A 26,005-nucleotide genomic window follows, 5' to 3' on the forward strand; every position below is an offset into this window, starting at 1 on the left:
CTCTCTAAGTAATGGGAACCGAACATATGTTTGACCATACCCAGCTGATTTCTAGTTGTTTTCGTCCTCCTCCTCCTCCTCCTGCTCCTCCTCTTCCTCTTCTATTAATACCTTAATAGTGAAGGTTCATTTGAGGCTGTAGAGAAAACAACACACAAACTAGCATCTTCCTTACACAATGGTGTGTTTTACAAAGATTACTGTGGTCCAAGATGAAGGATTTGATGTAAGATATCAAGTCAGAGTTGGCTCATGGTCTGGTGCAGTGACCCTGGGATCAGGAGCCATGAGTCCTCTGTCCTTGAGCCTGAAGAACCAAAAGGAAGGACACGAGGAGTAGTCAGAGGTAACTTGTCCCTTGTCCCACTTCTGCTGGGACCTCCCCAGGACTCTTGAAGAAGCCCTTCTTCTGGGATGATAGCTACGTTTCCTTTCTTTTGTTCTCTGGAGACTGGGTTTCTCTGGAGACCTGGCTGTTCTGTAACTCTCTCTATAGACCAGACTGGACTTGAACTTGGAGATCCCCCTGCCTCTGCCTCTAAAATGCTGGGATTTAAGGTGTGCACCACTGTTCTAAGAGGTTGTACCGTCAAGGGCATGTATTCTCTCCTCCCAGTTTGTTCATAACTGAGGTCGTGAGCAGGGGTATCTGTGTACTGCAGTGTATCGGACTTCTCAGGCAGGGTATCTGAGCCTGGGCCACCAAGCAGAGGAGGCCTTGGGCACCTCCTAATGAACTTTGTAGCTACCCCCAAGACACGAAGCTGTCCCACCTACTCCCAGGATTGGGGATAAGCAGCAGCTGGTTAATGTGGTGCTTTTACAAGGAGGGCAGAGTCTCAGGCGGGTGCCACCTCCCCATGGCACTGGGCCCCGTGTACCTTTCTCAGGAGGAGCTGCAGTATTGACACATCACCGGGTGCCGGCTCACTAGTCTCACCAGCCTCCCAGCGTAAGGACCTGGGTCGTTCCGAGTCCCTCCGAGTGGTCTGCCGACCACACCGCATCTTTCGACCGTCTGACCTCATTCATGGGGAGGTGTTGGGCAAGGGCTGTTTTGGCCAGGCCATCAAGGTATGCAAATGGGGAGGGCAGGCGGGGTGAGATTTCTGACTAATTCTTCCCTCACACTCCCTCCCCGGGAATCCAACACGGGGGACGTGGATTCTGTGCTCTCATCCCAGGGTTACCCACTCCGTTTCCTGGACTTCCCTGAGCTATTGAGGTGGAAGAGACTTTACACAAATAGACTCAGAACTTTGTGGTTTGTCTTTAAGGTCAAAGTCTCATGTAGCTCGAGCTGGCCTTGAACTCACTGTGTAGCTGAGGATGACCTTGAACTGCTCTTGTGTCTTCCACCTCCCAAGTACCAGTATCACACTGATGTACTAGCATGCCTGGTTTTATTAATGTATCAGGACAAGGTCTCACTAAGTTGCCCAGGCTAGCCTTAGGCATGAGTTCCTCCTGCCTCTGCCTCCCAAGTAGCTGGGGTTAGAGACATGAGTTAGTGTGTCCTACTGGACCTTAAGTTTTGTACCTCCATATCCTCAACATAGGTGACACACCGAGAAACAGGCGAGGTGATGGTGATGAAGGAACTTATCCGGTTTGACGAGGAGACCCAGAGGACGTTCCTCAAGGAGGTCAGTGGAGAGGTCACATGTCTGTCTACTCCCCTGTGAGAAGGGGAGGAAGGGGTCCCAAGAGGATGAGGGAAGCATGCCACCAGTAAAAGAGGTGTCACTGGGGACAGGGCAGCCTGAGCAAAGACAGAGCAGCCCTGAGCCATAGGAGATGAATTGCCTAGCATGCTGAGGCCCCAGACTCAATCCCTAGCACATATCAAACCACACACATACCAGGCATTATAATACACGTCTATAATCCCAGCACTCGGAAGATGGAAGCAAGAAGATCAGAGTTCAAGGTTTTCCTCAACTACATAGACAGTTGTAGGCTAGCCTGGGCTATATGAGACATTAACTCAAAGACACAAAAGTCAGAACAGCTATGGGTTGGTGGTGCAGGTTGCTAGAAGCTTGCTTACCATGCACAAAGCCCTGGATTCTCGAGCTAAAACTGGTTACATACCTGTTATCCCAGCATCTTGAGACGGTGGTGTGAAGATTAGGAATTCAAGGACCTCCATGGCTACATAGTTCAAGACCAGCCTGAAATATGAAAGTTTTCTGGGTTTGTTTGTTTATTTGTTTGTTTTGTTGTTAGGTCCGTTGGTTTGGTTTTGGTTTTTCAAGACAGGGTTTCTCTGTGTAGCCCTAGTTGTCCTGGAATTTACTCTGTAGACCAGGCTGGCCTTGAACTTAAGAAATCTACCTGCCTCTGCCTCCTCACTGTAGCCAGTGCCATCACCCCCACCACCACCATCACCACCATCATCACCATCACCATCGCCATCACTACCACCACCATCACCATCACCACCATCACCACCTCCATCACCACCACCACCACCATCACCACCACCATCACCATTATCACCATTACCACCACCACTATCATCACCACCATCACCTCCATCACCACCACCTCCATCACCACCTCCATCACCACCACCACCACCACCACCACCACCTCCACCACCATCATCACCACCATCACCATCACCACCATTATCATCACCACCACCATCACCACCATCACCACCACCCCCACCATCACCAGGCTTGAGGAACCCTCTTAATCAGAAGACACAGTGGCTCACAGTGTGAGAGGAGAGAAGACTGGGTGCCCTGCTGGTTAGGCAGATAGAGCAAGGGGAAGAAGGTCCAGCCCCAGCCTGCGTGTGTTCCTCCAGGTGAAGGTCATGCGGTGCTTGGAGCACCCTAACGTGCTCAAGTTCATCGGTGTGCTCTACAAGGACAAGCGGCTGAACTTCATCACAGAGTACATCAAGGGCGGCACCCTGCGGGGCATCATCAAGAGCATGGTGAGCGGGGCTGGGGCTCAGCTCCAGATGTGGCTTGGTTGGAAGAGTGCTGGTCTAACCTGGAATACATGAGGCTTTGGCTTCCATTCCCAGCACTGCATAAACCTCTTTAATCTCAGCACTAGAGAAACAGGTGGGTCTCAGGAGTTCAAGGCCAGCCTGCTCTATTGGGCAAGTTCCGTGCCAGCCAGGATGATATGATCCCATCACTGAGGAGATGGAGGCAGGATCTCCAGGCACCAGTGGCCAACCAGCTCATCCACATGCATGAGCTCTGGCTTCAGTGAGACATTCCCTCAAAAAATAAGGTAGAAGGGCCAGCAAGATGACTCAGAGTAAAGACACACACGGTAGAAGGAGAGAACAAATGCCTAAACGTTGCCGTGTCCCACACATGCTCCCCCTTACACACATAAACACATATAAACAATAGATATAATAAATAGAATGTTTACTTGTAGAAGGAAGTTAAGGAAGACACTTAACACTTATCTTTGGCCCCCACCCACTTGCACATACACATACATACACATACCACAGAAGAAAAAAAGGTTTAATAGGCTACCACCCTACTTGCTATAATGGACTCATGGGTTGTAGTTTATACTGTCTGCCCTGGAGAGGTGCATAAATCAACACCAGAGTCACAAACACACAGGTCTCTGCCCAGAATAGCTAGTTTGGGAACTGCAGGAGAACATGTAATGAACCCTCAGTGTGTGAAATCAGTTCTGTTAAGAAAAGATGCCTTTAGGGTCTATAAAAGCAAGAAACTAGAAAGTTCAGGGCTAGCCTGGGCTACATAGGACATGCTGTCTCAAAAAAATCAAACAAGGGCCAGTGCAATCCCCTCAGCCTACCACCTGCCAGGCTCTATCCTAGCCATTTTTCCCTGTCCCTAGGACAGCCAGTACCCGTGGAGTCAGAGGGTCAGCTTTGCCAAGGACATTGCATCAGGGATGGTAAGTGACCTGTCACTCAGGTGACCCACTCTGCCATGAGGAGTATGGGAGCAGAACCTACGGGAAGCTTTGACGGGGCAGCCACATGGGTGACTGTAGAGTCCCCCAGTGAAGGCTCAAGGTACAGCTCAGCAGTAGAGCAGGTGCCTAGAGTCCATCAGCCCACGAGACGGGTAGGAAGCAAGGAGCTTTCAGAGCATCACTGCTAAGTCGGAGAGTCTGTTAACTAAACATCCACTGAGAGCCTCATTCTGTTCCCTCAGGCCTACCTCCATTCGATGAACATCATCCACCGAGACCTCAACTCCCACAACTGTCTGGTCCGTGAGGTGAGCAGTGGGGCCCAGCAGCACTGGGCAGCTGGGTGTGCTGGAGGAAGAAGGGACCTAGGAGCTGCTCCTCTCAGGACTTTCGTGGAACTAGCGGTCAGGTGCACGGTGCCAGCACAAGAGGCAGGCAGACCTGGGTTACAGTCCTGGCTCTGCCATTTATAACGTGGCAGCAATCCTCAGACCCACCAGCAACACAAGGGTTGAACAGGTTACAGAGGGGAAAACTGATTCAGAACATAAAGCCCCAGCTTTCACTGCGGCATTCACAGATGCCACCTGAGGTGGCACAGGCTACGCAAGCAGCAGTAACAGCTATAAATCAGCATGTGGGCAGGGGCATCTGGGCAGGATTCTGGAAGAGGAGTCTTGGCAGGGGCATTTCAGTGAAGGCCAAGAGGGTAAGAGGCAGTCAGTCCCAAGTTTACAGGTTTGTGTTTAAGGGCTCCCCAGGTGTTCTGCAGAAAGCAGAGGAGCTGGGCCAAACTGGGGACCAGGTCTAGAGCCCTGCTCCCACAATAAGTACTGCAGTCAGCCTCTGAACTGAGGAAGGTGAGGGTAGGATTGAGTACTACACAAGCTACAGACCCACATCAGACCAGAGTGGACAACTTAGCAAGACCCAGTCTCAAATTACAAAGTGGAAAAAAAGTTCTGGCAGCATGGCTGAGGAAAGCATACACCCGGAATCCCTCAGTGAGGGGTTGGGGGCATGGCTCAGTGGTAGAGCCCCTGCCTAGAATCCCCCAGGCAGGGGCTGGGGTCATGACTGGGCAATGGAATCTTTGCCTAGCCTGCGTGAGGATCTGGGTTCAACTCCCAATAACATACACACATACACAGATACACACAGACACCAACATTGCCTACGGTTTCTAAACCATCCAACCAGTCAGCACAGAGCTATGATCTAAACAAACGCTGTACTTTAGAATTCCTGACTTTTGATGTTTTAAGTCCCTAGTGTTCTCTGAGCCGTTAGCCTGCTGAGGACCCCCACACAGAAGACAGTACTAACTGCTGGCACTGTCCCAGCAACAGAAAACACTGCACTGTGGTACACAAAACTGGGTGTTGGTGGCAAGAAAGTGAGCTAAACACTTCCTCTGTGGATCTTGCTTAGTTAGCCTTGGTGGCCTGCATCCCTTTTAACAGCCTCAGTGTCACCTACTCTGTACGAACATTAGGAACACCTGGAAGGAGAAGTCAGGACCCAAGAGGACCAGGCTTACCCCAAAGGGAAGGATGCTTAGCTACCCATCTAATCACAGGACAGTCACCTGGAGAAAGCATCACAGGGACAGCGAGTAGGGAACCTACATCTGGCCTCAGTTGAATAGTGCCTGCTGGGTTTGATTTTCTTAGTTCCAGAGATGGAATCTAAGATGTTGAGCCTGCTAGGTAAGCACTGAGGCTTCTCAGTGGGATACGAGGCAGATCTTCTAATGGCAGCCATGCTCCAATTCCTCACTGGGGAAATTCTAAGCCAGGATTCTACTATTGAGTCAGGCTCTAATCCCTTACTGGAAGATTCTAGGAAGGCTTTCTACCTATGAAACCATGTTTCTAGTCCCTCACTGGAAGTTCCAGAAGTTGTAGGCAGCTCTGTTTGCAAAGAGCTGGGACAGAGGGAGGTATCCTCCCCGCCATGGGTTCCTGGTACCTGGGGTATATTCTCTATGCCCTGTGTGGGATTATAGGGAAAGGATCCCAAATAGAAGCAAACAGAGAGAGGACCAAGTCTCAGTCTGCCTTGTGAAATCTCCAGAACAGGAATGTGGTGGTGGCTGACTTTGGGCTGGCCCGACTCATGATCGACGAGAAGAGTCAGTCTGAAGACTTGCGCAGCCTTAAGAAGCCAGACCGCAAGAAGCGGTACACAGTGGTGGGTAACCCCTACTGGATGGCGCCAGAGATGATCAACGGTGAGTGCTCTAGGGGTCCCAGACGGAGGAGCAGCAGCTACCTCACATGCTGGCTTCTCTGCCCATTAGTTTCCCCAAGGCCCTTACTCTCTTGCTTCCGTCCAACTGACTAGAGTCAACTTCTCTTGTAGGGTTTTCTGGCTTTGTGGCTTCTTCCCCCCCCCCCCCAGCCTCTACCTCATCTTTACATTACTACTCGTCTTTGTTTAGTTTCGGGTGGGTGTTGGGTGTAGTTTTCACACTGTGCATGCACATATACACATCAGGAGGCACCTTGTAGAAGGCAGTTGTCTTCCCTCATGTGGATCCTGGGACTCAACTCAAATGGTCAGGTGGCCCATCTAGCAGGTCCTTCTCTTCTTTAAAGACCACATCCCATTTAACACAGGTTAGCTTCCCGCTCACTCTGTAGCCAAGGATGGCCTTGCTCTCCCAGTCCTCCTGCCTCCAGAGTATGAGGGTTACAGGACTGAGCCACCATGCTCAGCCTGTGGGTGCTGGAGCAGAACCAGGGCTTCATGGGTGCTACGTAAGCATTCTGGCCCCGAGTGCCCGGAGTGTGAGCACTACTGGCTTGTCTGCCTTTATCTCTTTTTGGTTATTTATTTGCTGTGTTTAATTTTGTTTGAAATAAGCCCCTTTTTATTATGTAGCCCTGGTTGTCCTGGAACTCATTGTGTAGATCAGGCTGGCTTTGAACTCAGAGATACACCTGCCTCTCTTTTCTGAGTGTTGGGATTAAGGCTGTGTGCCACCATTTCTGCCAGACCATTTCTGCCAGACTTGGTCAGTTTTTTTTTTTCCAAAGATTTATTTATTATATATAATTCAGACACACCAGAAGAGAACATCAGATCCCATTACAGATGGTTGTGAGCCACCATGTGGCTGCTGGGAATTGAACTTAGGACCTTTGGAAGAGCAGTCAGTGCTCTTAACCTCTGAGCCATCTCTCCAGACCTTGTGGGTTTTTTGTTTGTTTTGCTTTGTTTTCCAAGACAATGTTTCTCTGTATAGCCCTAGCTGTCCCAGAACTTATTCTGTAGAGCAGGATGTCTTTGAATTCAGACCTTCCTCCGCTCCATACTTGTGTGTGCCACCACCGCCAGACCAGGCTTTGTCCTTTTTTTAAAAAGGTATTTATAGTCAGGCAGTGGTGGTGCACACCTTTAATCCCAGCCCTTGGGATAGACAGGCAGATCTCTGAGTTCAAAGCCAGCCTGGACTACAGACAGCCAAGGTTATACAAAGAAACTCTGTCTTTCGGGGAGAAATGGTGTTTATGGGGCTAGAGATGTATTTAGTTAATTGCCTGACATACAGTAAGTCCTGGGTTCAGTCTCCAGGTGTGGTAGCACATATCTGGCATCCCAGTATTTGGGTGATGGAAACAGTAGGATTGTTGTGAGTTCAAGGTCAGTTTGGGTTACATGGTGAGTTTCAGGCTAGCCTGGCTAGAGTGAAACCCTATCTCAAAAACCAAGAAAATTGGCGTACATTGGTTGTGTATCTTTCATCCCAGCACTCAAGAGACTGAAGCAGGTGGATGTCTGTGAGCTCCAGGGCTACCTGGTGAGACCTTGTCTAAAACGAGACAGGCAGGTGGTGGTGGCCGGGCTGCTGAGAGCACCTCTGCCACTCTGCGGATGTTCAGTTCCCAGCCCCAACATGGCGGCTCCTAACCATCCGAAACTCCATTTCCAGAGGATCCCATGCCGTCTGGCCTCCACAGACACCAAGCACACATGCGGTGCATATACACATATGTAGACAAAACAGTCATACACATAAAATAAGAAATCTAAAAACTGAGAAGAAGAGGAGTTTCAGATAGCACCTGGGCCCCAGGCAGAACCAGGAATGTCCTCCTGAGATACTAACTACCTCAAACATTTTTCTCTCATTTTTTTTCCTTAGTGCCTCCAATTCTAAGCCCTTCCTCTTGCATTGCACCCCAATCCACTCCAGGATCTCTCTCCCAATGAAATAACGCCTGTGTGTTACAGGAATTTAACAGGTCCTTATGATGTGACCAGAGTCATGCAGCAGGTGGTAGCCATCGGGATTAACCTGCTTTGCCCCTCAGAGATCCCAGCATCGTATCAGACAAAGGGTTTGGGTCTGACTGAGCCTTGTTTTGTTTTGCTTTGAGAAAGGGTCTCATAGCTCAGGTTCACCACGAACTGACTTCATAGCCAAGAATGACCTTCAATTTGTGATCCTCCTGCCTCCACCTTCTACCTACCAGAGTTACAGCTGTGCACCAGCACAGCCTGTTCTTGCCTTGCTGGGAATGGAACCCAGGGCTTCATGATTGCTACTCGAGCTGCCTGCCGGCTGAGCCACATCTCTGCCTCGGTGCTCTTGGATCTCAGTCGAAAGTGCTTTTCCTGCCTGTCTGTTACCATTCCTGGCCCTGCATCCCTGCTGATACTTGCTCTCTGTTTAGGTCGTAGTTATGATGAGAAGGTGGACGTGTTTTCCTTTGGAATTGTCCTATGTGAGGTAGGTGGCATAAGCAGCCTTTGTACCCACACCCATGGCTCCTCTCCACTCTCCAATCCTTCCATGCTCCAGCCTCAGAATCTTAGAACATAGCTCCCCAAAGCCAAAGCACAGTATCAGTGGGGTACAGTTTAGCCCCTGGTCATTTTTATCTGAACTGTCGTCAGAGCATTTGGCAAGCTTCCAGAACCCCCAGGCTCAGGGGTGTCACACTAACCAGTGGGCTCTGTACTGAACAGATTATTGGGCGTGTGAACGCAGACCCTGACTATCTGCCAAGGACTATGGACTTTGGCCTCAATGTAAGGGGTTTCCTGGACCGCTACTGTCCACCAAACTGTCCACCAAGTTTCTTCCCCATCACTGTGCGCTGCTGTGACTTGGATCCTGAGAAGAGGTGAGTTGAGGGGAGGAGGGATAGGACTCTAGCCTGAAGCCTCCATCCTCAGCCTTGGGGACGGGTGGGTCTTTGGGAGAGCCAGACTCACCATCTCCTGATGCTCACCTGTCACCCAGGCCCTCTTTCGTAAAGCTGGAACAGTGGCTAGAGACACTTCGCATGCACTTGGCTGGTCACCTGCCACTGGGCCCACAACTGGAAAAACTGGAGCGGGGCTTCTGGGAGACCTACCGGCGGGGCGAGAGCACACTACCTGCCCACCCCGAGGTCCCTGACTGAGCCCAGTTGGCCCCACCATCTGCATCCCCACCTCTGGAGAACATACCCTCAGCAGATTCCTCAGCAGGGGGTGGCCTAGGCATGGAGCCCTCAGCCAGGGCAGTGGTGCCCTTATCCATACCCCCAGACCCAGGCCCTGACCTGCCTTTTTCCCTCATGCAAGGGTGCCCCCCAACCTTTCTCTGCCTCTGGCCCCCAAGTCACAAGGCTGCACACACACATGGCTGGTCACATTGCCCTGCCTCACCTCCCATTCTGTGGAGCCGCCCCTCACCTGTCTTTGCATGAGCTAGAGGGTTGGGGAAGCTGGGCCCGGGCCATGCCTTACCTGCAGCCGTCTGCACACTGCACCTGCTGGCAGCTCTTCCCAGCAAGGCTGGGCTAGAAGGCAGCTTTAGAAGTGAGCCCCTAAATGCCAAGGGAGAGGCTATGTGCCCTAGAACCCAAGGGGAGTCCAGGATCCCCTTGGGGGAAATCTAGGTAGTATCAGGTATTGACAGGGATCAAAATCCCAAAGCAGAGAGAGAGAGGTCCGTTCCCATGTGGCCAGGCAGTGGCCCTCGCTCTTGCTTCGTGTCCATCTCATTTCTTGATCAAAGCCACTTTAGTGAGAAATAGGTACCAGTCCTCAGGATGAGCCAGGATCCCTCAGGGGAGAGGGCAGAGGATGCCTGGGATCCAGCTGACAAGGAGGGTCCAGCCCACACTACAGAGGCTGGGCAGAGGGAATGAGGCAGCCATCCACCAGCACCCAGCCCTCCAGGTTCATCTCAGCATCCTTCCTGGGCCTCTCCCCATGGCAGGAGCAGCCCCACCCCCTCCCTGGGTGCATCTGCCCTCTGAGTTCTTTCTGTGTGATCTATTTTTTAACAAGAGTTTGTATTATTTTTTCATAACGGCTGTAGCAGCAGCTGCTGGGAGTTTGGGGGGATGGTTTTGTTTTGTTTTGTTTTAGGTGGGTGGGGGTGGGAGGGCCATTTCTTCACTCTGCTTCAGTTGAACATCTAGGGACATATTAAAACTGTGAAGCTTTCTCAGTGCACTTTGAACATGGAAGAGAGTCTGAGCAGACCCCCGTGGAACCAAGACTGAAAAGAGGCAAGGCCTCCTTGCCTCAGCCCAGTGACCGTGATAGGAATGAACCCAGACCCGGAACAATAAAATCAATTCTGTGCTCCCCATGTGGGGCTCGCATCCTTGTGTTTGTGTCTGAGGGCTCCAATGGAGCAAGCAAGAGATAGGCATTCAGAAGCCTAATGTAGGTGTGCGTACCGTTTGAGTACTCCAAGACACAGGCAGGTGTGAATTCTAGGCCAGGTCTACAGAGTGAGTTCCAAGACTGCACAGAGAAGCCCTGTCTGGGATGGGGGATGGGGATCCTAATGAGGGGCGGGCTGAGACACAGCTCAGTGGCTCTTGAAAAGGACTGGAATTCAGTTCCTGGGATCCTCTTCGGGCACTGCATTTGTGTGCATATGTGCAGACACATGCACATAAATAAATCTTCAGAGGCTGGAGAGATGGTTCAATTAAGATTAGTTACTGTTCAAATATTTTTTAAAAGCTTGCTGGTGAGGTTCAGGCAAGAGGTGGAAGCTCAGGCAAGCTCTTTAGGGGCGAGGCTGGATCTGGGCGAGCTGGTAACCTGTAATACCCATACTTGGCAGCTGGGGGAGTGGAGTTGCAGCTTGTCTGAATTTAAGACCAATTTCAACTAGAGATCAAAAAATCAAAACGGGTGTAGTGGGGTGGAGAAAAATATAAGGGGGTGTAGTTCAGTTGGTAGAGTGTATGCTTAGCATGCAGAAAGCCCAGGTTTGACCCCCTAACAAACCATCATGCCAGCACATGCATGTAATCCTAGCACGTGAGAAAGGTTCAGGAGCTTAAGGCAGTCCTCAGCTACATGGAGTTTGAGGTCAGCCAGGGCTGCATGGACTCCCTTGTTTAAGAAAACCTGGGCTGGTGTTCTTGCCAACCTCTACTCTGCCTCTCTGCCTGTCACTGTCTCTACTCCCTCAACTGTCCTCATGCCCTGAATAAACCTGGGCTGACGTGATGGTTCAGTGGTCAAGAGCATTGGCTGCTCATCCAGAGGACCTGGTTTGATTGCCAGCACCCACATAACTCCTAACCGTCTGTAGCTCCATCCTCTGGAAGCCCACAAAACACCCGTACTCGTTAAATTTTTAAAGTTAAGAACATACTAAAACCAGGCATGGGGTGGTTAGCAGTTAAGAGCACTGGCTGCTCTTCTGGAGGACCCTTGTTTGATCTCCCAATACCTACATGATTGTAATCCTCTAACTCCAGCTCTAGGGTTTCTGATACACCCTTCTGGCTTCCAAAGGAACCAAGCACACATACATGCAGACAAGACATCCATACACATACGTCAGACATGGTTGCACTTGCCTATAATCCTAGCATTTGGGAGCCAGAGGGTTTCTACGAGTATGAGGTCATTCTGGGCAGTGAAACAGCACCAGGCCAACTAGGACTGCAGAGTAAAACAAACAGGCTGGTGTGATGGTGTATACCTTTAAGGCCAGCACATGGGAAGCCGAGGCAGACAGATCTCTGAATCAGGCCAGCCTACTTACTTTACGTAAGTTCTGGGGTAGCTAGAACTAGATAGTGAGACTGAAAAAAAAGTCTCCGACAAGGGCATTTGGTACAGGGGGGAAAAGGTTGAAACATCCTAAACAGCTAAAAAGTGGATACCGGGGCTTGGGAAATGATTCGTTGATGAAGTGCTTGCTCCACAAGCATGAGGCCGTGAATTCAAATCACGAATGAAGGGAGAGCGTGTGCTGACACGTGCATCTCTGTGTGTGTGTATGCATGTGTGCATGTAATCCCAGTATTCATACAGCAAGATGGGAAGTGGAAACAATTCAGGAGTTTGAGGACCATACACAAGGACAAATGAGATTTCTGTCTCAAACAAGTTGGAACGGGATGCAAGCTGTCCTCTAACTGCCACCCTCAAGTCAAGGTACATGCATGCCTTTATTTACACATACAAACAGTACATGTGTGTGTGTGTGTGTACACATGCACAAACGTTTCTTTTAGAGTTATTTCTAATTATGTGTGTTTGTTGGGGGGGAAGGTGTTTGTGTGTGTGTCCAGGTGCCCACAGAGGACAGATATTTTTCCCATCCCCTGGAGTTAGAGATGATTGTAAGTGCCCAACGTGGGTGCTGGAAATGTAATCTGGGCTTCCTGCACGCACTTGCGTGCACACACAGACACACACACACAAATGAGTGGGCATGTACACATTTGTTTCTCTGTGTAGTCCTGACTGTACTGGAACTCACTCTGTAGACCAGGCTAGCCTCGAACTCAGAGATCTGCCTGCCTTGGCCTCTTGTATGCTGGGATTGAAGGTGTGCACCAACCACCACCTGACATGTAAATTTTTGTTTATTTAATACGGGATGGGGTTGGGTGTGAGGGTCTGGGTATATATAATATACCTGTACCATGTTATTCACACGGAGGTGAGAAGACAACATTCAAGAGTCGGTTCTTTTCTATCATGTGAGTCGCAGGAATCTAACTCAAGTTGTTAGACTTGGTGGCCTGCACCGTTACATGCTGAGCCACCTCACCGGTCCCCTTCATGCTCTGTACAATGATGCCTTAAAAGTCAGTGCCCATCACTCCCATCCTAGGCTGCAGGTCACAAGCTGTAATCCTTGTTTGATTATTGCTTCGACCAAATGCTTGATGTCTGTCTTTGGGTTACTGTTGCCATGGTGAACTACATCAATCACCACCGGTTAAGAAAATGCATGGGCTGGAGAGATAGCTCAGCAGTTCAGAGTACCAGCTGCTCTTCCAGAGGGCCTCGGTTCAATTCCCAGCAACCACATGGAGGCTCACAACTGTCTAACTCCAGTTCCAAGAGATCCAGCACCCCGACACAGACATGAGTGCAGGCGAAACACCAATGCACACGAAATGCTAGTGAGTGAATGGGTTCATAGATAAATAAGGGGGAAAGAAAGATGCTCTACTAGCTTGCCTACAGCCCACTTTAATGAAGACATTTTCTCAGTTCCCTCCTCTCTTATGACTCTAAGCTATGTCGAATTAACATAAGATAGATTGCAAACACAGTTGACAAAATTATCCTAAGGGAGGAACAAACTATTTACTTTGCTGGTTTCCTGGAGGGGAAAGACATGGTAGGACCCGAATGATCCAGCAATGCAGCCTGGGAGGTAGGAGCAGGAAGCTTAGGAGTTCAAGGTCTACTTCAGCTACATGGTACCCTGTTCAAATATGAAAGGGAAGTTTCGGCAGTGTATCTCAGTAGAGTGCTACCCTAGCATAGAGGAAGCCTTGGGTTTGATCCCCAAACCCTTAAACTGGTCGTGGTGATCTAAACCTGTATTGCTGATGCACAGGAGGCGGCAGAAAAAGGAGGATCAGGAGTGCAAGGCCATCCTCAGGTACGTTTGAGGGCAGCCTGAGTGAGTTTCAAGACATCCTATCTTTAAAATTACAGGAAGCTGGGTAATGGCGGTACACACCTTTAATCCCAGCACTCAAGAGGCAGAGGCAGGCCGATCTTTGGGTTTGAGGCCAACCTGGTCTGCAGAGTGAGTTCCAGGACAAAAGGGACTACACACAGAAACCCTGTCTCGAAACCAAAACAAGCAGGAAGGAATGAAGAAAAGAAGGAAGGAGACATCCCATAGAGCTTAATTCGCCAGGCAAGTGATACAGGCCCTTCAACTTGTGGTGGCCTGTGACTGCATTAAGTAACTCATCTGTGACTTTAAAACTTAAATCTGCTGGAGAGATGGCTCAGTGGTTAAGAGCACTGACTGCTCTTTCGGAGGTCCCGAGTTCTAATCCTGGCAACCACATGGTGGCTCACAACCGTCTGTAATGAGATGATGCCCTCTTCTGGTGTGTCTGAAGACAGCTACAGTGTACTCACATATAATAAACAAATCTTGAAAAAGAAAAAAAGATTTAAAGCCACATCTGTGCAGATGAATCATCCCTGCACTCCATTCTGTCAGAAGCCGCATGAGACAGGCACTTGAGATCAATGGCTTTTAGAATCATGGGTTTTAAAAGAAATCTTTAAAGCTTTATTTCTTGTATATACAGGTGTTCTACCCACACATAACACCTGTATGCATGCTTTGTATGCCTGTGTCCGGAAAAGCTAGATGAGATCATTAAACCCCCTTTAACCATGTGGGTGCTAGGAACTGACACGGGGTCCTTTACGATAGTAGCCAGTGCTCCTAATTGCTGAGCCATCTCTCTAGTCCCTAGAATGGCTAGTTATGTGCTAGTGGATAACTGATCGTGTGAGCCCCTGCTACCTTGTCTATGACTTGAACTAACAGAAGGCACCTTGTCTAGTTCTGCTGAACCGTCAAAAGTATCCTGCACAAACCAGGCTTGGTGGTGAAGTCTTGTTATCTTAGCCACTCAGGAAGGAGGATCACAAGTTCAAAGCTCCTTTTGTGAGTAGACAGTGGGTTCAAAAGCAACCTACCTAACTTTTCTTCAAAGTGTAAAAGGGTGAGGGCTGTACTCAGCTGTAGAGCTCTTATCTAGACTCTCAGTAACTCAATAATAGAGCATTTGCCTAAAAGCCCACAATGAGGGGTGTGGCTCAGTGGTAGAGCCCCTGCCTAGAATCCCCCAGGGAGGGGCTGGGGGCGTGGCCCAGTGGTATAGCCCCTGCCTAGAATCCTCCAGGGAGGGGCTGGGGGCGTGGCTCAGAGGTAGAGCACCTGCCTAGAATCCCCCAGTGAGGGTTTGTGGGGGTGTGGCTCAGTGGTAGAGCTCCTACTTTGCATACCTGAGGAGACTCTAGGTTCAATTTTCAGAATTTGGGGGGTGGGCACACAGGGAAAGAAAGAAGGGGGAAGAAAGGGGAAGAAGGACAAGACGACAGGACAGAAAAGGAAAGCAAGCAAAACAGTTCCATGAGTAAAATAGCTTACTCTGCTGATCCGAGTTCAATCCCCAGGACTCATAGTGTAAGGAGAGAATTAACTCCCCATGAGAATTAACTCATCCTCTGACCTCCATGTAGACACACAGAGTTCGCACACACACACACACCTTACAGGAAATAAAAGAGGGTCTGGAAAGATGACTCGGTGACTAAGAACACCTGTTGCTCTTGCAAAGGACATCGGTTCAGTTCCCAGCACCCACACGGCAGTTTACAACTGTAACTCCTGCTCCAAGGGCTCTGATGCCCTCATCTGACTTCCGTGGGTACCAGGCATGCACAGATACCCAAACAGGCAAAACACTTATCCACATAAAATAATTGTTCTCAAAGAAGAATTAAAAGGAAGGGAAAGAAAGAAACAGCCAGGTGTGGAGGTGGAAGCAGGCAGATCTCTGGGAGTTCAAGTTGTTTACATACCAAGTTCTAGGCCAGCCAAGGTCACAGAATAAGACCCTGTTTAGTATGTATGTGTGTGTAGAAAGAATGGAATATCTGAGTATCTTTCCAGTGGAGGAGTCTGAGAACAACGCACAGAAATGGTGCCTTGCATGGAGAAGGAAAAGACAAAGTCATCAGTCAGTCAGCCTTGGTCCTTCAGTGGCTGAAGGAGAGAGTGTATTTGGCGTCTGTCACATCCTTGGATCCTTCAGTGATACCTTTGTCCAGGTTACCAATCTGTCCAAAAAGGAAACCATCTGCCAGATGACTGGTAGAACGAAGGAAGGGATTGACAGAGGTGAGTACTCTCCTTACCCAGCCACAGAGGCTGCCCAGGGTGTGGTCCAACGATGCAAGGAACTGCATCAAACTCTGGGCTACAGGAGGAAACAGGACCAAGCCCTCTGGACCTGGAGCCCAGTCAGCCCTCAGAGGTCTTCCTTCAATCAGGGATGAAGATTGAGGAGGGGGGTAGATTGGGAATGTCACCCCCATCCCATCTGATGGCACTTGAAGGAGGTGGGGGAAGGGAGTCACCATGATCTCTCTATGAACAGGACAGATCGGGTTATTCTCTCTTAATAACTTGCTCTGTGGAAGCTAAAAGGAAGTGCGGGGAGGGGAGGGAGAAAGGGAGAGAGAGGGAGGGAAGGAGGGAGGGAGAAAGGGAGGCCAGTTCAAACTATCCTTACAGATTTCTACCACTGGGTTCCATCTATGTCTCATCTCAAACAGCCATGACTGATAGCAGTCTGCTCTCAGATAATGCTCTGTGCTCTGGGTATTCACGTCCTACTTGCTATGGTTCAAGCTTACAGACAATTTCACAACCTCATTTTGGGGAGCCTGTCTGTCTTACCGTTCCCTCCCACCCAACCTCTCAACGCTAGCAAGCACTTAGGCGATCCTGGAAGATGGAGAGAGGAAAGGACAAACTTCCTTCGAGTTTTCCAGGAACCCTTTGCATTGCTCTACAGACAGCAAGCATTTGGCCCTATGCCCAACACTTTACAACACACAGGCCAGCATGACTGTCACTCTCGTCGGAGACCTGAGCACAGCCACAAAACACACTGGATCCTGGGTTGGTCGGTTTGTTCGTTTTAAGACAGGGAGTCAAATTGTAGCCCACGGTGAACTCCAGGTGGGACCCTCCTGCCTCAGCTTCCTGACTGCTGAGATTACAAATGGACACCACCATGCCCATAAGCATATTTTCCTGGAGGTTCTGAACACCAGCCACACAGAGAACACTCTCCTCACGCCTAGGTTTTCTGGCTCCATTATCCTGAGAGGTTCATGATTGATGTAATTTGTTATAAGGAGTGGGGTTGGAATATTTGTTGATTATCTGAGTGAATGCAGTAATGGGTAGCTTGGTTGAGCGAGAGGGTTCAGTGGGTGGCGGAGCTTGCTGCCAAGCCCGAGTTTGATCCCTGAGACACACATGGTGGAAAGAGAGAGCCAACTCCTGTAAGTTTCCCTCTAGTGTTCATACACATGATATGACAAAGTGTGCCTCTCCCAACAACAAAAAGTAATATGTTTGAAGTGTATTTAAAAAAAAAAAAAAAAAAAGGCATGCTGTTAATCTCAACCACTCTCTCCAAAGGCAGAGGTAGATGAATCTCTGAGTCTGAAGCCACGTTGGCTTACATGGCAAACTCCAGACTACCCAGGGCTGCACAGTGAGACACTGTGTCCAAAATTTTTTTTTCTCTTAAAGATTTTTTTTTGGATACATATGTTTTGCCTGCATGTATGTAAGTGCCTGCAGTGCCCTCAGCAGCCAGAAGAGGGCATCAGATCCCTTGGAGCTGCCGTTGCAGGTGGTTATCACCCGCCTTGTGGGAATGGAACCTGTATCCATTAGAAGAACTAAACCAATCTCCAGCCCCTCAAAATAAATTTGTTTTGTTTTGAGTCAGAGTTTCTGTGTGGCCTTGGCTCTCCTAGAACTCACTCTGTAGACCAGACTGGGCTCAAACCCAGAGATCTACCTGCCTCTGCCTCAGTGTTGGGATTAAAGGTGTCTGCCCCTAGTGCCCTGGCCCTCCAGGTACATAATTATGGTTTGGTAGTTTATAGGGTGTCACTGTTTGGCCCAGGGTGGCCTTGAACTCAAGATCCTCCAGCCTCAGCCTCTTTTTTTTTTTTTTTTTTAGACAACAGCTCTGGCTACAGAGGTCCCCCTTCTCTGCCTCCCACCATAGCTCTTCTACCTCTACCTGTTGAAAGCCATGATAACAGACAAGGCCTATCATGTCCAGAAGAACAGTACAACCTTTAAGAACTAGGGCCTAGTAGAAGGTAATCAAGTTCTTGGAGGCATCACCCTTGAACGATATTAATGAAAGGTTCATGACATTAGACAGTTCCTGAAAGGACGGCTGTTATAGGGGAACCTGGCACCCACTCTGTCCCTCTTTTACTCTGGCTACTCTTGCATGTGCTCCTGCTTTTTTCTGACACCACATGTCATCAGATTGTCACCAGAGCTGAGCCATGATGGGTCCAACACCCAAAGCTCTACAATTCTGAGCAAAATAAATCCTTTTTTTTCATTAAGCCAAGCCTTCAACCTCAGATGTTTTGTTATAGCTACAGAAAACACTAAGACATGTTCCAAGAACCAAAACATGGGTCCAGAGAGATGGCTTAGGGGTTAAAGGCATGCGTTGTCCTTTCAGAGGTCCCGAGTTCAATTCCCAGCACCCACCTCAGGTAGCTCATAACCACCTGTAACTCCGACTCCAGGGGATCCATTTCCTCTGGCCTGCACAGTCCCCTGCACATACATGCACCCACACAACAGATACACATACACACAAAAAACTAAAACAATAATTTTAAAGATCTATTATACTATGTGTGTATGTTGACTGCATGTATGTATGTGCACCATGTGTGTGTTTTCAGTGCCTGAGGAGGTCAGAAGAAGGCATCAGATCCCCTGGAACTAGAGTTATAGATGGTGGTTCCATCATATGGATACTGGGAACCAAGCCTAGATTCTCTGCAGGAGCAACAATTTCAGGGCTGGAGAGATGGCTCAGTAGTTAAGAGCACTGGCTGATCTTCCAGAGGATCCAGGTTCGATTCCCAGCACCCACCTGCTGGCCTCCAACCATCTCTAGTTTCAGGAGGTCTGTCTGACACCCTAACTAACCTGACCTCTTTGGCACTGTACAATGTGATACACAAATGTTTGTGCTGGCAAAAGGTCATAGAGATAAATTTAAGAAAACAAAAGAGTAACTGTTGCAGTAAATATTAAAACAACAGTGACTAGTTCAGCGTATCATCACTCCAGACTGCCCCCAGGTACTCTCTGACCCGGGCAGTCTCACCCATATTAGTTCTGATACAGGAGGGCCATATAGAACTAACATTAATTCATCTCAGCCGTGGCCTCTCCCACATTAGTTCCAGCACTGGAGGTCCATATAGAACTATGGTATATCTCAGCTGCAGCTGTCCTCTGGTTAGCATCTCTCCCGGCTGCCTCTCTGCTAGCCAGGAACTATGCCCACACTCCAACCAGCATGGCAAATTCAAAACTCCAGAAACTTGTAATTTAGCAATGGCTTTATATCAGATTTACTCAGCAAATTTCACACTCCACAAAACGTCCACACCATAAACCCAGAGCCAAATGATATGATATAATTTGCCCACCTAGACAAGACGAATCATCCTGTACAAATCCATCCCTTATAAAATATTCATAACAACCTGTATCTATGCAGAGACACACAGAGAGGATCATCTGCATGTTCCTCCATCTTCCCTCTTCCTATCCACCCAATGATAGGTCCTGTGCCTGCCCTTTTCCAACCACAAGCAACAATTGCTCATAACCCCTGAACCATCATCTCTCCACCACGATAGGAATTTTTAAAAGAATCAAACATGCTGGGTGCTGGTAGTGATGGTGCACTTGGGAGGCAGACTCAGGTGGACCTCTGAGTTCTAGGACAGCCAGGGCCACACAGTGAAACACTGTCTCGGGAAAACAAAACAAAAACAAAACAAAAGGTCATTTTGTTGTAGCTGGTAGGGAGAATGATGGAATTTGCATTTTTTAACCTCTCTCCCTCTCTTACTCTCCTAATCTCTCTCTCCTCTCTCTCTCTCCCTCTCTCTCTCTCTCTCTCTCTCTCTCTCTCTCTCTCTCTCTCTCCTAAGCAGGCTTTCCACTACCTCCTGGGGCTCTACCACTGAGCCACTCCCCCAGCCCCTCACTGGGGGATTCTAGGCAGGGGCTCTACCACTGAGCCACGCCCCCAGCCCCTCACTGGGGGATTCTAGGCAGGTGCTCTACCATTGTGCTAAATCCCAACTCTTGGTTTTTGTATAGCCCAGGGTGGCCTCAACCTTTCAATCCTCTTCCCTCTGCCTCCCCTGTAGCTGGTACTCTAGACATGTAAACCCCGTATCCAACTTACAAAACTTGTGTAGACACTGCTTGTCTGTGCTGCTGTTTCCTGTTTCCTGTTTTCTTAGAAAACTGCATCTGCATTCTCCCACTGTCCCTCCCCAACTCTGGACACCTTGTGGTTAGAGGGCTCACTGGCATCTCATCCAGCAGAGCCAAACTTCCACTGGGATCCAGAGAGGGCACTACATCCAGCTTGGGACAGGTCACCAGAGTCCAGGGAGCCCCTCAAGAACAATGGCTCCTCAGAAAGTCAAGAGAGAACACTTGCAGGATGGGAGCTTGAACCCATCAGTAAAACATCATGAGAATTGTCTTACAAATGAGAAGGAAGGAGGGAGGGAGAGAGAGAAGGGAGGAAAGGAGGGAGGGAGGGATAAAAATTGTCTGGCATAGAGGCACAGCCTAGTAATCCCACCATTTAGGAGATAGAGACAGGAAAATAAGTTCAAGTCCAGCTGGGCTACTTGTTATCTTGCTCAAAATTAAAATTTAAAAATAAAGCATGTGCAAGAAAGGAAGAGAGAGAGAGAGTTTACTGGCAAGTAAATTATATCAGAGCCCGAGAGGTTAAGGCTCAGTGGGTAAAGGGGCTTGCAGTAATAAGCCCAGAGACCTGAGTTCAATCCCTGGGACCTACCTGGTGGAAGGAGAGAACTAATTCCCTCAGGTTTTTTCTCTATGTCTCACATGTACTCTGTAAAACGTGTGTGCATACATAAATAAGTTATGGGTTTTTTTTTTATATCCAGGTCAGGCTAGTTATGGTGATGCAGGGACCTGGGGGGTGGAAGTAGAGGATCAGAGTAGAAGGTTCACCCTGATGAGAGAGAGAGAGAGAGAGAGAGACAGACAGACAGACAGACAGACACAGAGAGACAGAGACAAGATAAAAGTCTGAGGTCCTGTCAATCAAAGTGTTATTTGACCTTCTCAGAGGACCCTGCCCTCTAGACAGATAATACAGAGCCCCAGGCTCCCATAGGGTGTGTCCTGCAGGCTGGCTGATCCATTCAGATGGCAGCTTTGGGTTCCAAGGAATCTAGGCCACCAAATCCTGTCACCTTGACTTGTAAGGGGAACCTGTAAGGGCTGGGAAAGGGCAGGGCAAGAATGCAGGTCATTCCACCCAGAGCCAATCTCATGACCTGAGATAGCCCAGCAGTCCCTGCTCTCTAAACAAACATGGAGCCTAGTAGCTATAAATGGCCACTGCAATTGTGTCTGTGTGTGCATGGAGCTCTACATGTGTGGATATCAGAAGTTGTCCTCAGGTGTCTCTCCTTGGGGACTGTCCACTCTTGTAGTTTTTAAGATTTATTTTAGGCTGGAGAAATGGCTCAGCAGTTAAGAGCACCGTATGCTCTTTGAGATGGCCCTGAGTTCAATTCCCAGCAAGCACATGATAACACAACCATCTATGCTGGGGTCTGATGCCCTCTTCTAGCACGCAGGTGTACATGCAGGTAGAGCACTCATAAACATAAAGTAAATAACTACTTTTTAAATTAGGAAACAATTAGAAAGATCTCTTTTTCATTTATGTGTCTCTTTGTGGGTATGCACATGTGACTGCAGGTATATAAGGAGCCAGAAGAGGGCGCTGGATATTCTGGAGCTACAGTGGCAAGTTGTTGAGCCACCCAGTTTTGAGTCCTCTGTAAGAGCAGTAGGCATGTCTAACCACTGAGCAATCTCCCCAGTCCTTCATGTACCTTGTCCTGGGTCTTACCAAGTAGGTCAGGCAAATGCCAGGGATCCACCTGTCTGTCTCCCAGTGATGGGCTTACGGCACATGCCCCAAAGCTTCCTCTTTTATAAGGGGGCTGAACTCGGGTCTTCAGGCTTTCTAGGCCAACACTTTGTGCACTGGTTAACCTCAGGAGGTAAGAGGCAGGTGAATCTCTGTGAGTTTGAGGCCAGCCCAATCTACATTGTGAGTCCCAGGACAGCCCAAGGCTACATAAAAGAGAGACCTTGTCTCAAAAACAAAAGTAATGTTTTCAATTATATTTTTAAAAATTTACATATCTATCTATCTATCTATCATGTATACAGTGTTCTGTTTTATGTATACAGTATTATGTATACAGTACCCACAGGCCAGAAAAGGGTACCAGATCTCATTATAGATGGTCGTGAGCCACCATGTGGTTGCTGGGATTTGAACTCAGGACCTCTTGAAGAGTAGCCAGTGCTCTTAACCGCTGAGCCATCTCTCCAGCCTATGTCATTTGTTTATGGGTGTAGTAGAACATAGGCCACAGTGCACGTGTGGCAGTCAGAGGGTAAATTGTGGAAGTCACATCTCTCTTCCCACTACATGGGTTCCAAGGATCAACTCCAGTAGGCAGGCTTGGAGGCCTTTTAGTGTTTGAAGGGCTTTGGGGTGGTGTTTATTGCTGTTGGGGGAGGGGCTATTTGTTTGTGTGTGTAGTCAGAGAGCTTAAGATATGGCACATGGGTGGTTTTCTCAGCCCATAACCACAGAATCATCCTGAGGGTAAAACCTAGACCTAATTGTTGCCTCTGAGGTCCCCACCATTACACAAAGAGGCCCAGGAACCCCCTGAAGGCCGAGGCCTAGGCACATCTGGTTGTGCACACCTGTCCTTCCAGAACTGGGCAGGCAGAAGTGGGAGGACTTTTGAAGCCAACCTGAGCTACTAACAAAGTTCAAGGTTAGACCAGCCAGGCCTCAATGATCCTGCTGGCTCTGCTTCCCAAGTGCTGGGATTAAGGCATGTGACTTCACACCTGGCTTGGTTTTTAAAATCGGATGTGATGTAGCACAGGCTAGCCTCAAACTTACTATATAATCAAGGATGATCTTGAACTTCAGATCTTCCTAATTCTACTTTCTACCTCAGAGTGTTGAGGACACTACAGGGTTTCTCTTTATAACCCTGACCATCCTGAAACTTGATCTGTAGACCAGGCTGGCCTCAAACTCAGAGATGTAGACCAGGCTGGCCTCAAACTCAGAGATTCGCCTGCCTTGGCCTCCCAAGTACTAGGATTAAAGGTGTGCACCAGCACAACCCAGTAGAATCACTAGATTCTTTAAAGGGGCTGTCTTGAAGATGAAATAAATCATATTTCAGATTGTTTTAGGTAACAATAGCAACTGTACCAACAAAATACCAACACTTCAGGGCTCAGCAGGTAAAGGTGTTTGATACCAAGCTTGAAGACCTGAGTTTATTCCCACATGGTGGAAGGAGAGAGCCAACTCTCACAAGTTGTCCTTTGACATCCATATGCATGCTATAGTTCTCTCTCTCTCTCTCTCTCTCTGACACACACACACTACACACACACACACAATGCAACTTAAAAAAAAAAAAAGCCCATCAGAAATATTAAAAGTAATGTCACAGCCACGCCACAAGCACCTGCTGGGGTCACCTAGCTGGTAGAGTCCCACAGAGCCCAGTGACAGGGATGTCGCTTGAGAACCACGTGACATGATTGGTGAGTGTCCTCATCGTCCACAGAGAGCTCTTACACGCGCTGTACGTTGCTCACTCTCTTGATGCAATTGAGAGACCTGGTAAACAAGACGTATGAGAATGCTGTTGGCCGAACACCAAGTCATGTTCCACAGGAAACTTCTGTTTATATACACAATCTAAAATAAGGACAAAATGGGCTGGAGAAATGTCCCGGCAGATAAGGGCACTTGCTGCCCAGGAGGACCCTAGTGATGCTCAAATCGCCTGCATCCGGCTAAAAAGCCAGGCATGTCAGCATGCCCGTAGCCCTACCATTGGGGGCCGAGGGGCAGCAGAGGCAGAAGGATCTCTGGGACTTGGTGACAGCTTAGCTCCAGGTTAAAGTGAAGGAGCCTGTCTCAAAAGAATGATCCAGAAAGTGACAGAGCAGGACAGAAGGTCCTTGTCTGACCTTTGCACCTGCCCCTCCCCCAAATTATATTGAAACTTAAAAAAAAAAAAATTCCTGAAAAAGGGGACTGGAGAGATGGCTCAGCACTTAGGATGGCTGGCTGCTCTTCCAGAAGACCACCATATCTGCAGCTCACAGGGGCTCACAACCATCTGTCACTCCAGTCCCAAGACATCCAACACCCTCTTCTGGCCTCTGAGGGCACTACTGCACACACGGCACACAGACATGGCATGCAGGCAGAATACCCATAGGCATTTAAAACATGAATGAAGTTAAACAAGAATATTGGCTATCCTGAGGGGTTACTTAATGGAGCCTGGGTGACTCAAAAGCAGCCGCATCACCGAAAAGCCACTCCCTCTCCTCAGCATGGATGACTCACAAGAGCTACATCACTGGAGCTTCCTGAAAAACACAGGCAGCTCATCTGCTCCTGAGTCCTCTCTCCCAGCAATTGTGACTGTTGTTACAACTGAACATAGCCTGGCAAGGGGTGGGGGGTGGGGCTTGCACAACTTAGTTTCAGGAGCTTCTGGGGAATCCTCATGGGCTTCCTCCCCTCCCTCCCTCCCTCCCTCAGTTCAGAGGCAATATCTACACAGTGACCAATGACAGGAGTTTGGCTTCATCAGTGAGTTACTATGTACCCTAGAGGAGTTTGTTACACTATTTTCTTTGACACATAGTCCAGGGTAGCCTCTGAGTTCAGATTGTCCCACCTCACCTCCTGACCCAAGGCTCCCAGCATGGGAGATTAGCATGCTACCAAGCCACATCCCAGCCCTGCACAGCACTTGGGTTTTTGAAACAGGGTTGGTTGGCTTACAGCATCTCCACAAACAGGAGGCAGGAGTTTGGTTACTGTGGGGACAGCATCCTCAGGTGAGAGGAGTTTCCAGGCTTCTTCCTACGCCTATAGGATCACCGGGAATCAGCAGCATTGTTCAGTGTGGGCAGACCATCACTGTGCAGTGAAGGGTTAGAGTAGGTAGAGGCAGCTCCAGACAACAGCTGACAAGCTATACCTGAGGGCCCGAGAGTTGGGTCAAGGTGCTTAACGTGACAGGTGACCTGGGTTCCATCCCTGGAATCCCTGTAAAAAGGTAGGTGGCATGAAATTGCAACCCCAGCATTGCTGTGGTAAGACAAGAGACAGAGAAGCCAGCTAGCTTGGGACAGCTTCACAACAGAGGGGTAGGGGGAGATCCTGCCTCAGTAGTGAGACTCCTGAAAGCTGCCCTCTGACCTCCATACAAGTCCTGTGTTCTCTCTGTCTCTCTCTCTCACACACACACACACATACACATACCAGTAAAAATTTTAAAGTAATAAAAATTGCAATTAAAAAAATTAAAACGATAAGCCAGGCAATGGTGGTGTATGCTATTAATCCCAGCACTTGGGAGGTGGAGGCAGGCAGATCTCTGGAGTTTTAGGCCAGCTCTGGAACTCTACAGAGCGAGTTCCAGGTCAGCCAAGGCTACACCTGTATCAAAACAAACAAACCAAACAACAATAAAAGCAAAGACTCAGCAGGTAAAGGCACCTGTGCTTCCCTCCAGCACCCTACGCCCCCCCCCCTGCACTCTGAGCAATTATATGCAGAAAATTAAATCCATGTGGCATTTATAATTATTGCTTTATTTACCTCGGTTTGTTAAGACAGCTCCCAGGCTGACTAGAATTCAACCTATAGTCCAGGCTGGCCTCAAGCCTAAACCAATTGCCCTTTGAGCCTCCTAATTGATAATCTCATACCACCCTTTCCCAGGCCTGTGATTTCTACAGGGTTCTTCTAAATCGTAACTACGATACCTTGGCACACTCGAGAATATTGTCATTTCCATGAGAAACCCCAGAAAGCCC

The 26,005-nt window shown here is 48.8% G+C and overlaps 1 protein-coding gene across 1 annotated transcript in view; it reads left to right on the forward strand.

Moving 5' to 3' along the window:
* LIMK1 (LIM domain kinase 1) overlaps positions 1-10,498 on the forward strand; it is a 31,001-nt gene extending 20,503 nt beyond the window's left edge. The window contains exons 8-16 of the mRNA XM_080940770.1: positions 891-1,074; positions 1,560-1,646; positions 2,819-2,950; positions 3,853-3,912; positions 4,176-4,241; positions 6,010-6,166; positions 8,616-8,671; positions 8,911-9,068; positions 9,188-10,498. Of these exons, the coding sequence (XP_080796896.1) occupies positions 891-1,074; positions 1,560-1,646; positions 2,819-2,950; positions 3,853-3,912; positions 4,176-4,241; positions 6,010-6,166; positions 8,616-8,671; positions 8,911-9,068; positions 9,188-9,350 (1,063 nt within the window). The 3' untranslated portion in view covers positions 9,351-10,498. The remainder of the gene's footprint in view (positions 1-890; positions 1,075-1,559; positions 1,647-2,818; positions 2,951-3,852; positions 3,913-4,175; positions 4,242-6,009; positions 6,167-8,615; positions 8,672-8,910; positions 9,069-9,187) is intronic.
* Positions 10,499-26,005: the final 15,507 nt, after the last annotated feature.

The sequence above is a fragment of the Micromys minutus genome, assembly GCF_963924665.1.
Source record: "Micromys minutus genome assembly, chromosome: 29".
NCBI classification, from domain to species: Eukaryota; Metazoa; Chordata; class Mammalia; order Rodentia; family Muridae; genus Micromys; species Micromys minutus.